Source organism: Sitophilus oryzae, unplaced genomic scaffold (genome assembly GCF_002938485.1).
Source record: "Sitophilus oryzae breed Bouriz unplaced genomic scaffold, Soryzae_2.0 scaffold_1498_pilon_pilon, whole genome shotgun sequence".
NCBI lineage: Eukaryota > Metazoa > Arthropoda > Insecta > Coleoptera > Curculionidae > Sitophilus > Sitophilus oryzae.
The window spans coordinates 375,751-388,907 of record NW_022146167.1 but is presented as its reverse complement, the minus strand read 5'-3'; the positions used below and the strand labels follow the sequence as shown (position 1 = coordinate 388,907).

Sequence of the window (13,157 nt, the reverse complement as noted above, 5' to 3'; positions counted from 1 at the left end):
CTGTAGTGGCGCAATTCAGAATCAGATTAAAAAAGATCAACTGTAGGTAGAATTGAATTTAATAAAATACCTCGATGATAACCTCGATGCTCTTAAGGACAGCGACAAAAAACATGAACTTTCTACACAAATTAATAGCAAGTTAAAAAGTCTGAAAGAACATATAAATGATATGGAAACTGATAAAATATGGACAAATCTCAGAGATACAGCCAAAGATACTACGTTGGAGATCCTAGGGAAAGAGAGTCAACATACAAGGAAAGACTGGATGACCAATAAAATATTACAATTAATGGAGGAAAGAAGACTATAAACGAACAACTTGGAAAATTATAATAAGATCAACAGAATCATCAAGCGTGAAATCAGAATAGCTAAAGAGAAATGGATAAACGAATAGTGCGCTGATATAGAAACCCTGGAACAAAAACACGACAGTTTTCACCTTCATAAAAAGATCAAAGAGGTGACACACACTTATAAACGTACAATACCGGGCAAACTTATTGATGATAAAAATAAACTGGTGATAGATAAACAAGAAGAACTGGATATATGGAGAGCTTACATAACGGAATGTTTTAATGATTATCGAGAGTCAACAGATCAATGGGACAATTGCTTAGACAGATCAGACATACTAAAGGAGGAATTAGTTCAAGCTTTTGCAGAAAGTAAAAATGGAAAAGCTGTCGGTCCTGATTATTTAAATGTTGAAATCCTCAAACTGTTAGACGAAGAAAATATAAATCTTCTACTTAAATTGTTTAATCGCATCTACAACACCGGAGAGATACCTAAACAATGGCTGCAATCCACATTTGTAACGCTCCCTAAAAAGTCAAACTCCAAAAGATGCAATGAGTATCGTCTGATAAGCTTTATGTGTCATACATTAAAAGTGTTTCTGCGTGTCCTGCACTCTAGACTATGGAGAAGGATTGACGAAAATATAAGTGAAACTCAATTCGGCTTTAGAAGTGGGCTGGGAACCAGAGATGCTTTGTTCTCAATACAGGTTTTAGTCCAAAAATGCCTCGATCAGCAGACAAGTGCCTTCGCATGTTTCATAGATTATGAGAAGGCATTTGATAACGTGAAACATGACAAGCTGATACATTTACTGAAGCGGATGGGGTTAGATGGCAAAGACATCAGCAATCGGACTGTCACATATTCGATATTTATCCGTGGTAGTCCACTAAGCTACAACAAAACAAATCTTTTAAAAATCCCTTGCGTGTATGGGCATCTACTGTCAGGGACTGCTATTAAAGATGAAAGAAGAATAAGTTAACTTTTAAATTTTAATAAAAAATAGGAATAGTTATTTTCATAAATTGTATTGCTTGACAAACTATTGTTTCTTATTTCTATAAATACTTTTAGAAAAATGAAATTATATTTTGCATACAATATTTACATTTTGGAGCGAAAATATTTAGTTCTAAAAATGACTTTGCAAACCATTTCCAAAGCAAAAGGAGTTTCAATATCGTTTTAAAAAATTAAATAACAGTCATGTTCTTTAATATAATAAATTTATTTATTTATAATTAATTACACACTAATCTAATTTGCATATTTACATCACAGGACCAACAATTACAAGGTACAACGTGTTATTTCGTCAAGCAAGGCGTTTTTTATCCTATTTTAATTTTCTAATCTAATATATGTACAAAAATTTATAAATATTTACATAGAATAAATAATTAATTATACTTTTGTGACACTTGCCATTTGTCATATATACCGAAGGTTAATTAATAACAAATATTGACGCAAAAATAAGACATGCCCACTAAATACAGTTATGTTTGAAACAAACTGGCTAATGTGTTGTTAAAAAATAAATACGAATATCACTGTTTATACTTATTGAGTAATATCGAAAGTATATCATATTTTAGCGTTAATAATATTTTGAGATTTTGTTGTAAAAGTAATTTTAGTTTTATAGTATTTTTAGATTAGATAATTGTCAAAGTAATTACTTATTACCAGACATGTCTTAAAAACGTTCTAATTTTTATCAAGTTCGGTAAATTGTATATATTTCTGGTTAGTATGATATAAATCACGAGTTTCTACGTCTACAAAAATAATGTAGAAATTCAGTATTTATATTTTCAAGTTCTTCACTATTTTTGCACATTTCTTTGTGAAAAACATATTTTCTTCTAGACTATCTACATTAGAATAGAATTGACTTTTTACCACTGGGCCAAAATTTGTTCACTAAGGCATTCAACAAACATTAATTGTTCCTAGTTATCACTGTTACCGGCTTAAGAAGTCCTTCAGGGGCAGGCGGCGGTGGAGGTACCCCTTCAGGAGGTGACATCCCTGCAGCCGACATGCTTTGCATCCTCTGGTACGCCAAGTTGACCAAAGGTAGCTGCAGAGGATACTCCAGCGGTGTTGCTAGCCTAAGATTACTGTACATCTGTAGTAGCGATGATGGAGGTCGAAATATTGAAGGCATGCTGGACAGTTCGGGTGCCGAGGCACTCATGGCCTTGTCCAGAGGATAGCCTGGCTGTGCAGGAAAATTTGGTCTGGGTAGGGCACTGTGAAGGTAGGGGTTGTAACGAGAGTAGGCAGCTAGTAGGGCTGGAGATGGAGGGTAAAATGGCGAGTAACATCCAGGAATGGGTGGATACAAAGCTAGTGTTCTTTTAAAAGCAGCCAGACGGCTCCTCGAAGCTGCTGTGGATCTCCTACGGAGCTTTCCAGTAGATCCTCCGATAAACACGTCGTCTGCAGACGGATCCAGCATCCAGTAGTTGCCTTTACCGGGGTCGTCATAATGTCTAGGCACCTGAAACAAAATTTTCATTGTAACTAACGCATTTAGGTGTATATTTTGTGTAGTTTACCTTAACGAAACATTTGTTCAAACTGAGATTATGCCTAATGGAATTCTGCCATCCTTGTTTGTTTTCACGATAGTACGGAAAGTTTTTCATTATGTACTCGTATATACCGTTTAGGGTCAGTCTTTTTTCCGGGCTGTTTCGGATGGCCATCATGATAAGGGCGTTATAGCTGTAAGGAGGCTTGTCGTTGGCTTTCTTTTCTTTTTCTGGAATAAAAAAATGTGAAAATAAGAGATAATACTATTATAAATATTTAAAAATAATTTGTAAATATATGTAATACAATAAGATGGCGAATATCTGAAACATCAACCATTCGCTGGTAACATAAGAGTTACAAGAGAAAATGAACAAGCCCGAAATACTGTCAACAATGAAGTAAGCTTATAAAGATGAGCCTAAATAAAATGAAGACAATTAAAAACAAACTGATAGATAAATTTCCACACATAGCATAGATGAATACATTAATATCCAACTATTACAGTTTCGAAGTTACGGGATTTTGTTCAAAAATGTGCATTTCTAACAAATCGCTGTAACTTTTTTTATATGGAAAATTTTGTATTTCTATGAAAACATTTCCGAAGCACTTTTTTACGTAGAATTTAATGGTTTAAGTATAATTTTTTTAAAATTAATAATTTAAGAATTATCAACAGAAAAATTGATTTTTTTCTTTCGGACACCCTGTATATTTTTAATTAACTGAAAAGAACTTAAAATTACATTTCCAAAAATATAGCACACTTGATATTTTGTTATAATCCCCTTCGAAATACAGAATTTTTAAAAGTTCGTCACTTTTAGTTGTATAGGCTTTTGACCCCTTGATTGATGGTATGCCCCTAATGGAACACGAAAACATATTTTTCCAGCAAGACAAGGCACCGCTTCAGAACGCTGAAGTTATCAGCAAATGCAGCCAATTTCAAGAATAACTATTCAATAGCTAACAATCAATAGCTAGCCGTTGTCCGTCGAGGCCGCCGGACTTAGTGCTTATGGATCTAATTCTATGGATATATTTGCGTAAGAATAAAGGTTCTTTTTAAATTGCCCGTATAATCTAGATAATAATGAGAAATACTTAGCAGTTATGAGAGAGTATCTTTCACCCCTACTGAGTTAATGAATTCCGCGAGAAATGTTCAAAAACGGCCCCGTCTGTCCGTAACAGAAGACGGTAGATAACACCTGTAGTAAAATCTCATGTCTTGGTTTGCTATTTATTTGTATTGTTATAAGATATAATTTAAACGTGTTGATGTTCGTTAAATACAGTTTAAATTGTTATAAAATTCTGCATCTCTCATAGCAAATATTATTTTCGTTTTAATTGATGCTCAAGCTAGAATTTTTTTGCATTACAGCCGGCGCCGTTCAAAGCCTACTTATTTAAAGTTGGCGAATTTTTATAAACTCTATATCTCGAAGAGGAATCGAGCAAAATATCAAGTGTGCCGTATTTTTGGAAAAGTAATTTTAAATTCTTTTCAATAAATTAAAAATATACAGGGGGTCCTATATAAAAAATCAAATTTTCTGTTGATAATTCTTAAATTATTAATTTTAAAAAAATTATACTTAAACCATTAAATTCTACGTAAAAAGGTGCTTTGGAAATGTTTTCATAAAAATACGAAGTTTTCCATAGCAAAAAAGTTACAGCGATTTGTTAAAAATGCATATCTTTGAAAACAACCCCTAACTCTGAAACGGTAATAGATATCGATATACGGTTTTCACCATCATATTTTTGACAATAATTGAGCTCCAGACACCGACATTAGTTTTCGTCTATCTCTTATAGAAAAATGCGTTTTCTTCTGAAATGCGAAAAAGAGTCCAATTTGGCCCACCCTGTACTGGTCATCATATTGTTTTAAGCTAGTAATCACAACATTAAATTTGAATCTACAAATTTCAGTGCCAGGATTTTTTTTTAATTTTAATGCATTGACTTTTACCGCATATTTATTTTTTAGACAAATGCTCAACTGCTTAATCACCATGATACTTATAATCGTCATCCATATAATAATAAACATCCAATAAAAAATCATAAAATGATAGGAACTAAGGGCACAAACATAGTGAGGCATCTCGATGCGATGCTCGCCAAGATGCTGGCCGTGCTGCTCGCCAGGATGCTAGCCGCGATGCATCCTACGCGCACTGTTTTTAAACGGCGAGGAAGTGCGCGTAGGATGCATCGCGACTATCGTACAAACATAGTGCGGGGCATTTCACATCGACGCGATGCGCGCAATACAAATTTATGCGTCAAAACATACTGGAGCCTCGCACCTCGCCACGCACCTAGATGTTCAGCGCTATGCTTCCTAGGAAACAAAATTTTTGTTTTTTGCGAGAAGCGGACGCGGATGCCTGAAACTTTACATTTGATTGGTCGGTTTAGGATCACAATTCGTTGAGCTTATGTCGAACTAGAGTCGGGTGGAATAAAATGTTCACAATACGAGTATTTAATTTATCACCAACAATGTAATCAACTTGATTCTACAGGGTCCGGCAATAGTGCGTCGGGCAACTGCAGCTCCTATAATAAAAAAACTTATGAATTTTGTAATACAGACATAAAGTTTATATTAGGATGTATTTGATGAAAATATTTGAACTTCTAAAGGGTGTCTCAAAAAAGTGTGAGTGGATCGCGAATATTTTTTTAAATGGAACGCCTATATGCAGAGTGGCGCAACTCATTCGCCTTGGTTGATTATACGAAAACGGAAATATGTAGAAACAAAATATTTTATGGGCATATGTGGGAAGACCATGTGCATAGTTTAAAATTATTTTGAAGTGTAGAGGGTATGTCAGAACTAAGATTTATACCAAAGTTATATTTTTTCTTATGAACACCCGGTATTTTATTTCATATTTGGATCCTTGGACACAAAATAAGGCCTTTATTATAAGGGTTATTATATATTAATATGTTTACAAGCTTTGGTTTTTGAGATATTTAAAAATATTTAAATATGCATGCTACAATGGAATAAATTATCAACACCCTGTGCATTACTTTATAGAATTAATTATTGTGCTGAGTTTCAAGATAGAGAAATACACTTTACTGAAAAATTGTACTGCTCCCTTAAATTTATACAGGGGTACCAAAAATTGATGATTTATTTTAAATATTTATTTTACATAAAAACCATGTTATTTCAAATACGACAACCTGTATTTTTTAAAATAAATCGAAACAGATTCAAATGCTCCTTCAAACTATTATTAGGGTAGCCTATACCTACCTAGCTCAGATTTTGAATAAAGAGCAATTTTTGAATAAAATGGCAACAAAGAGGGCTGATGTCGTCATGGCAAGTTTCTAGTGAGAGTAGCTATTTTCAAAATCGAAATTAGTTTATGGACTTTATTTATTTATAGCAAGTACTTTAATCGCTAGTTGATTATAAAAAAAGTATACCATTAATATTGCAAATTATATTTTATCCTCTCATAGTATATGTCTTTTTAATTTTTTGATGATGTAACGAGCACTTTGTTTACTTACTTGTTTCGTCGAAGTGCTTGAATCCATTTTTGCTTTTGATCAAATCTATGATATAAATTTTGTTTCGGGAGAGTTAAATATCCGGGAAAGTTGAGTTACTGAATGTATGTAATTGCACCCAATAACGCCCTAAGTACGCTCTCCTTTACGCGTTAACATTTTTTCGGCAATTTTATTAACATTTGAAATTGTCCCAACACAGCACGACGCCTAGTTCGAATTCTTTTTCATTTATTTTTTATTACCCGAAACAGCGTTACATCTTACAAACATCGTACCTGAGTGTTTTATCTCTTTTTTGTATCAATAACTGCTCTAGCAAAAAACTAAAATACTTATATATTATAAGAAAACCACGATTTCAATATTATTCTATGCGATCAACATGACGGCGACGTGAAATAGGTAGGGATAATATCTGATTTTTGCCGTTGTAGCGCTGCGGTCGGAATTTGTTGAAATCAAATGAAATGCGACAAGGGCCTATACTAATTAATTAATTAATAAGTACTTTTTATATAAACTGGTGTTTAACAAAACGGCGATGGTAAATGCTTCTGTATGCCTACGCGCACCTATTCGCCGTTTTAAAACAGTGCGGGTAGGATGCATCGCAGCTACCATCTTGGCTAGCATCGCATCGAGATGCCTCACTATGTTTGCGCCCTAAGATGGGTTCAGATCTTTCATAATTTGTTATTTCACATGGTATTAAGATTTTTTGTTACTCATTTTTTTTTTCATAAAAGTAGGTGCTTCCAAAATATTATTTAATAAAAAGGAATTTAATGTGTTTTTTCTTTTCTTTTAGAATACCTTTGTATTTTCCTATATATTTTGTTATTATTTGTTTTTACTGTTCATCGTTATTTTTCCAATTTGTCATGTTACCTACAGTACGTCTGCTGGATCTGTGTCTATGAAAGGAATGAGGACAAAAAATATTTAAATAAACAGCAATATATTTTATACGTCGACTTGACGAGTACGTCACCGCAAATCGCTCCGCCCACTCATTTTATTGGCTACTTGCAAATTTGTCGAATTTTTATTGATGGGACGCGTCGTCTAATTTTTTACGAAGAACATCTAGAGAATATCGTTTCTCCTCTCACGAATACCCCGTAGCTACAGAACGGACAGACGTACTGTATGTTAAGATATCAAAATAAAAAGACTAAATCACCACAATACACCAAAACATTTTTACTTTTACACTGGACGCGCGTTTCGCTAACCATGTTGGCATCATCAGCAGATGATTATAAACTCAACATGGTTAGCGAAACGCGCGTCCAGTGTAAAAGTAAAAGTGTTTTGGTGTATTGTGGTGATTTAGTGTTTTTATTTTGCTGTTTAACACCAAAGGTTCCAACCCTCAACTGTAATGTTAAGATATGCCTTATATTTTCTGATGTATACTTTCATTATACCATGGAAAGTGGTAGATGATGTTGACCAAATTTGGAAAATACACCAGTTGGAAAGTAACCGTAAATAATTCCCAACATGTGAGAGATTTTTTTTATTACTGAGTAAAAATTAGCGAAATCTTTTCAAATAGCATAAACCGATCTATGTGATGAACTCTCACGTGGGCATACATTTTTTTCTCAACATAAAAAAATAGGATTCAATGATTAATACTGAAAAGCAGGCCAAATTATACTAAAAAGAACTTTGCTTTGTTCAGAATTAGGCAAAATTTTAGATTTCCATATACCAGAGAGGCATTCTGGAAAAAAAATGCTTTTATTTTTTTAGAATTTACTGTTACAAAGTAGAAAGTTACTGTTAAGTACCTACTAGTTCTATGAATGATGCACATAGGTATTCATATCAAGAGTATATAGGTACGTTATATTTTCCTTTGTTGTGTAATTTAAGTTTTAGATTCGCTTAGTATGTAATTCAGCAAAGGTGATAGATTGTATAAAAAAGGATAATTTCAGGTATCTGATAGTCAAAGGACCTAAGAAGGTTGAAATTTCCGGCGTTTTAAGAAATGCCATCCAAGAAAGTAGCCGTTTTCTGATATTATACATTAAAATACAAATTAGTTTTGTTTCTTATATACCCCTTAAAACGTTAAATAATCATCATTTTGTTTACGGCAGGCAAATTTGTTTCATTGGTAAAAAACGTCTGTCAGGCTACCCAAGCCGGTCTCCGTTGAGATTCTACACAGTTGCATTCTCCAAAAAATAACATTTTCATTTTTTGCATTTCTGTTTCAGGGACGACATACCCAGATTTATTTCAAGAAATCGACCACCGCAAAGATATCTCTATACAATTCAAAAGGCAATTGTGGCAAACTAACGTAAATTCTTTTTTGCCACAATACACCAAACACTTTATTTTAATCTCCGAACAACACAACTGATACAATTTTAATTTGGATAGGTTCAGTTTTAATCACCGGCTAATAAAGTTAACATTGTTAACAAAACGTTATCCAGAGTTAAAACAAAGTGTTTTAGTGCATTGTAGCAAACTAGTAAGTATTATCTTTCGATTACTTTCTTCTTGTGCTGAGCTATACTTGGTCTTGATCTCGCACAAAAAGCATGACCATGACCATGATCAATACCAGCATGACCAAAATCTAACATCCAAAGCTCTTGCGGTCTGGTATTTTTTCCGGTTTTTATCATCTATCGGATTTTTGAAGTGAAACTTCTTTACGCGCGATGGGAGTAAAAATTGGAGGCCATGACACATGAGCCGACATGGCCGTGACACACGAGACGCGAGAGAAAAAGTGGTAACGATCTTGGAGCGTCGTAATTCGGGCCGTATGTGAGCTAGGGGGCTGAAACTCGGAATGTAGCCTCATCTTTTCGTGATATTTTGACGACGTTTTGTGCACTACGAAACCCCATCATCAATGAATGAAATCAAAAAATCGTCCGATTTAAATGAAATATGGTATGTCGATAGATTGGGGGGATCAAGGCCATTACCGTAACTAGGAATTTATTCTGGGGTGGGCCTGGGTTTGAGCCCAGGGGGGGCCTAGCACTTTTGGTTTTCAAAAATGAAAAATAATTTTAAAAACATATTTTTTTAAAAATAACACAACACACATTAAAAACACAAAACGTTTACATGAATTTCTCTATCAATAAATTTCAAATGGACTTGGTTATCAAACCGTGTTCCCGTACATTACTTAAATACCTACAAAAAATAAAAAAAAATAATAAAAAAAAAAATTACACATTTTTTGAACACAACAAAATAATATTACCTAAAAACAAAACTAGAAAACGTCATTTTTACTGCAATAATTATTAATACGTAGCCAAGAGTCATAATTCAGGATTTCTTTGGGGGGTGCCCAGCAGTACCTGGGGGGGCGTTACTCCCGGTCACCCCTGGAATTACGCCAATGACCAAGGCCAACTTAACCGTGTCATTGTGACAGTTAGTTTTGACGTAAGAAACGTCAACATTTGATGCCGTCCGATCGCGATAAAATTTGGGGGGTAGGCTATGTGAGCGACGGTGCATACGGTCCCACCCTGCAAAGTTGGATATGACGTTTCGTTTACATCTTCATCAAGGTGGGACTAGCGATTTGATAGTCAAAAAAAAATGTGGGTCGATTTCGGCATAATTGGGGACGGGCTACAGGATGACGCCGTCAATAGTTTGAACCGATGCCTCTAAATGGACGAAATCATCAGATTTTTCTTAATTATGGGTCGATTGGAACCAAACTCGGCACGTGGATAGAGGTACACGAATGAAGTTCTCAGACGGATAGATGGGAAGACGGACAGACAGACGACAGACAGATGGAAGTAAGTAGAAGTTTCACTTCAAATTTGCGCACATTTTTTTATAAATAATAATTACTGTGGCTGTTAAGTACTTGATTAGTCAAAGGACTAAAAAAAAAGTCGAAATCTACGACGTTTTTTAAAATTATCTATCGCTCTGCTTTCCGATATTTTGCGTTAAAATACTTATATTTTTTGATTTTTGCTTCTGATTATGGGAAGAATATACTAATATAAGAAAGACAGTGTTGTATTGTGTTATCCCGACTTTTACATAAAATTTTAAAGGGAGTAATGCTGATTCAATATATGAATGTTGAAAAATAAAAAAAACAGTATCAAACAAATCTAAGTTTCTTAAAACACTATTTATTTAAAGATTTTCTATGCAGAAAGTGACTCTAGTAAGAATCTATTAAAAAAGTGCATGATTTGCAAGAGTCTTGCAGTAAAACTGGATCCTGCAAGACCAAAGCTAATGGAGTCTTGGTCTTGCATTTGCTCATCACTATTTTCCTGCATGACTGAATAAAAACTAGATCCTACCTTCAGCATTGTCGTTTTTCGAGTCACCTTCACTAGACCGCCCCGAACAATCCAACGGCGGCGTTCCCGTGCCCGTAACGTCCAAATCCGATTCGCAATCACTCGCCACATCACCACCAACATCACCCCCTACACCCTCCACGTCCGACCCTTCCTCCTGCCGATCACCATACTCCTCGTCCTCCTCCGAAACCACACTTCTTCGGTCCAACAATGTCTCGGGCAGAATCGCGTTGATGGTGAAGGACTTGAGTGGCGTATTTGCCATCGCTGATACCGATTTCGGTCGTTTTTCCGACGACACCATATTCACCGCGTCATCGTCGTTGTTGTCTAGAGAGAGCTACGCGATTAGGCCGCGTCCACGCTCGCGCTCTTTTATAACTTTCGCCTCGCACGCCCAGCGTCGGCCCGTCCGGCCAATCGGACGGGTCCCTGGGTGCTGGGTGTGGTCTGTTGACGGGTTTGTGTATGTTGAGCGTGTTTGTAAACGATTAGGCCGGGCGAGAGAGACGGACGATCGTGGATTTGTGTCGGAAATGAGGAGGCCGGGGCGGCGTGATCGGATTTTTGTCGTGCCGGTTGTTTTGTCGGGTTGGAGGTAAAGTGGATGGACGGGTGTTGGGCTTATTTCAGAGAAGGAGATGTGTTTATTATAATCTGAATGGGGGAGGGGGGACATATAAGTTTGGTTTTATTTTGGTTATTGCTTTTGAATATTCCATAATGATCAAATTTGGACAGATTTGGAGAATTGCGACTACTTACGTTATATTTTTAAATGATGATTATTTAATATTTTTTTAGAATTGACATAATTTTTTTTTATTAAAAATATGTACTTACATATTATATACAGGGTTAGTGATGTAAAGGGTAATATTACCGCGGTAATATTACCGGAAATTTTGGTAATATTACGTAATATTACCACAAAATTGGTAACATTGGAAACATTGTCTTTTTGTTTGGTAAAAACAAGCTGGAGCTGCTTTGTTTCTTGTCTAAAAAGCTTTTTGGACACTAAACACTCATTAAAAATCTTAGCAGTTGATAGCCAAGTTATGTTCAAAAGTGTTTACTTGGCTTTTTCGAAATAAGGTCTATATTATGTAGCAAAGTATCAGAGTCATCAGGGTCGGCGGAAGGAAAATATTGAGACCGGGCGAGTACCATATCTGGCAAAAGTTCACATATAATATGTTATTCTATTCAAAGTGTCATTTTTCTATCGCATAAAGTATAAAATATAATAGTAAATATATACCAAAGATGCTATTTAAAAATCAAAAGTTGTAGTCATTTCCATTGAAACAGAAAGTGACAAAAAACAATTGAATACGTCAATTAATCCTAATTTATGTCGTATACTAACATACCAAATCTCGTTTTTTCATCTGAAAAAATAAACAAGTTATAGGGGTGAGCCGCTTTTGAGACGCACCCGGTATATAGAGCTATAAGAAATAGAATTCCAACTTCGGCAGTCTCGTTCTGGTATAAGTGATCTTTGAAAACATTAGTATAAAATACCACGAACAAATCAAATTTATATTTTTTATTTTATTTTGTTTAAGATTCTTCCACGAAAATGAATTCGCAAATCCCAGTTTCGAATAGAGCACCCAAAATACATATAGAAAAGCTTAATAGAAAAGGAGAATTCAAAACTATCCCAAAGCTTTCGTGCTAAGGATTTTTTTGAGCATAATTTCAGTAAACTATAATAGGATACGTCTAGGATATAGTAATGTTTATAATGTTTAGTAAACGCTGTTAATGTTAGTAAACGCCACGAATGTTTGGGAGTGATTCATCGCTTGATGAAGTTAGAATCGACACGCGCGCTATCATTTTTACATTAAAAACGTAAATTTTTACCGCAGACGTAGTTTTTAAAGGCCCGGTCTAATCATCTGCCTACGCTCCTCCTACTTACTCTAAAATGTTAGCGTGATTGACAAAGACGATACTATATCGCGTTTCTTTGATTGATTCGTTTTTGTGCGTCAGTCGATTGATGTGCTTACAGTGCGACCAATGGGGCATTCCATTTTATATTTATAACCAAATATATGTTTTGACAAGAGTTTGACAGTTAAAACAACAAATTACAACAGATTATATATTGATTATTATAATGACTTGAAACACCACGGCACTGGAATTAAGTTTTATGTGACCTTGAACAGCTTAGTTCACATGGTAGCGACCGATAAGTCACTCCCAAACATTCGTGGCGTTTACTATAGTAGATATTTCTTTCCTATGTGGGTATGATAATTGCCAATATTTTAATGTGGAAATTGATAGTAAAAGATAGTAAAATATTAATTATTGATCTGGTTTTTCATTACTATTTGTTTAGATTAGTGTTTTTAAATATTTCAGTTG

At 34.8% G+C, this 13,157-nt stretch overlaps 1 protein-coding gene across 1 annotated transcript; it reads right to left on the bottom strand.

Annotated features, from left to right (window-relative positions):
* Positions 1-1,572: 1,572 nt before the first annotated feature.
* Positions 1,573-11,125, bottom strand: LOC115877697 (fork head domain transcription factor slp2-like). Its single transcript, XM_030893964.1, has 3 exons — positions 10,764-11,125; positions 2,886-3,091; positions 1,573-2,827 (listed from the first exon to the last, which is right to left on the bottom strand). Exons 1-3 carry the CDS (start codon positions 11,068-11,070, stop codon positions 2,264-2,266), a joined length of 1,077 nt encoding a protein of 358 aa, XP_030749824.1. The 5' UTR covers positions 11,071-11,125; the 3' UTR covers positions 1,573-2,263.
* Between the last annotated feature and the right edge of the window lie 2,032 nt (positions 11,126-13,157).

Coding starts and splice junctions, on each gene's coding strand:
- LOC115877697 (XM_030893964.1), bottom strand. CDS start 11,070: ATGGTGTCGTCGGAAAAACGACCGAAATCGGTATCAGCGATGGCAAAT. Junction 3,092..10,763: donor GAAAAACGACAATGCTGAAG/GTAGGATCTAGT, acceptor TTTTTATTCCAG/AAAAAGAAAAGAAAGCCAAC. Junction 2,828..2,885: donor TGAACAAATGTTTCGTTAAG/GTAAACTACACA, acceptor ATTTTGTTTCAG/GTGCCTAGACATTATGACGA.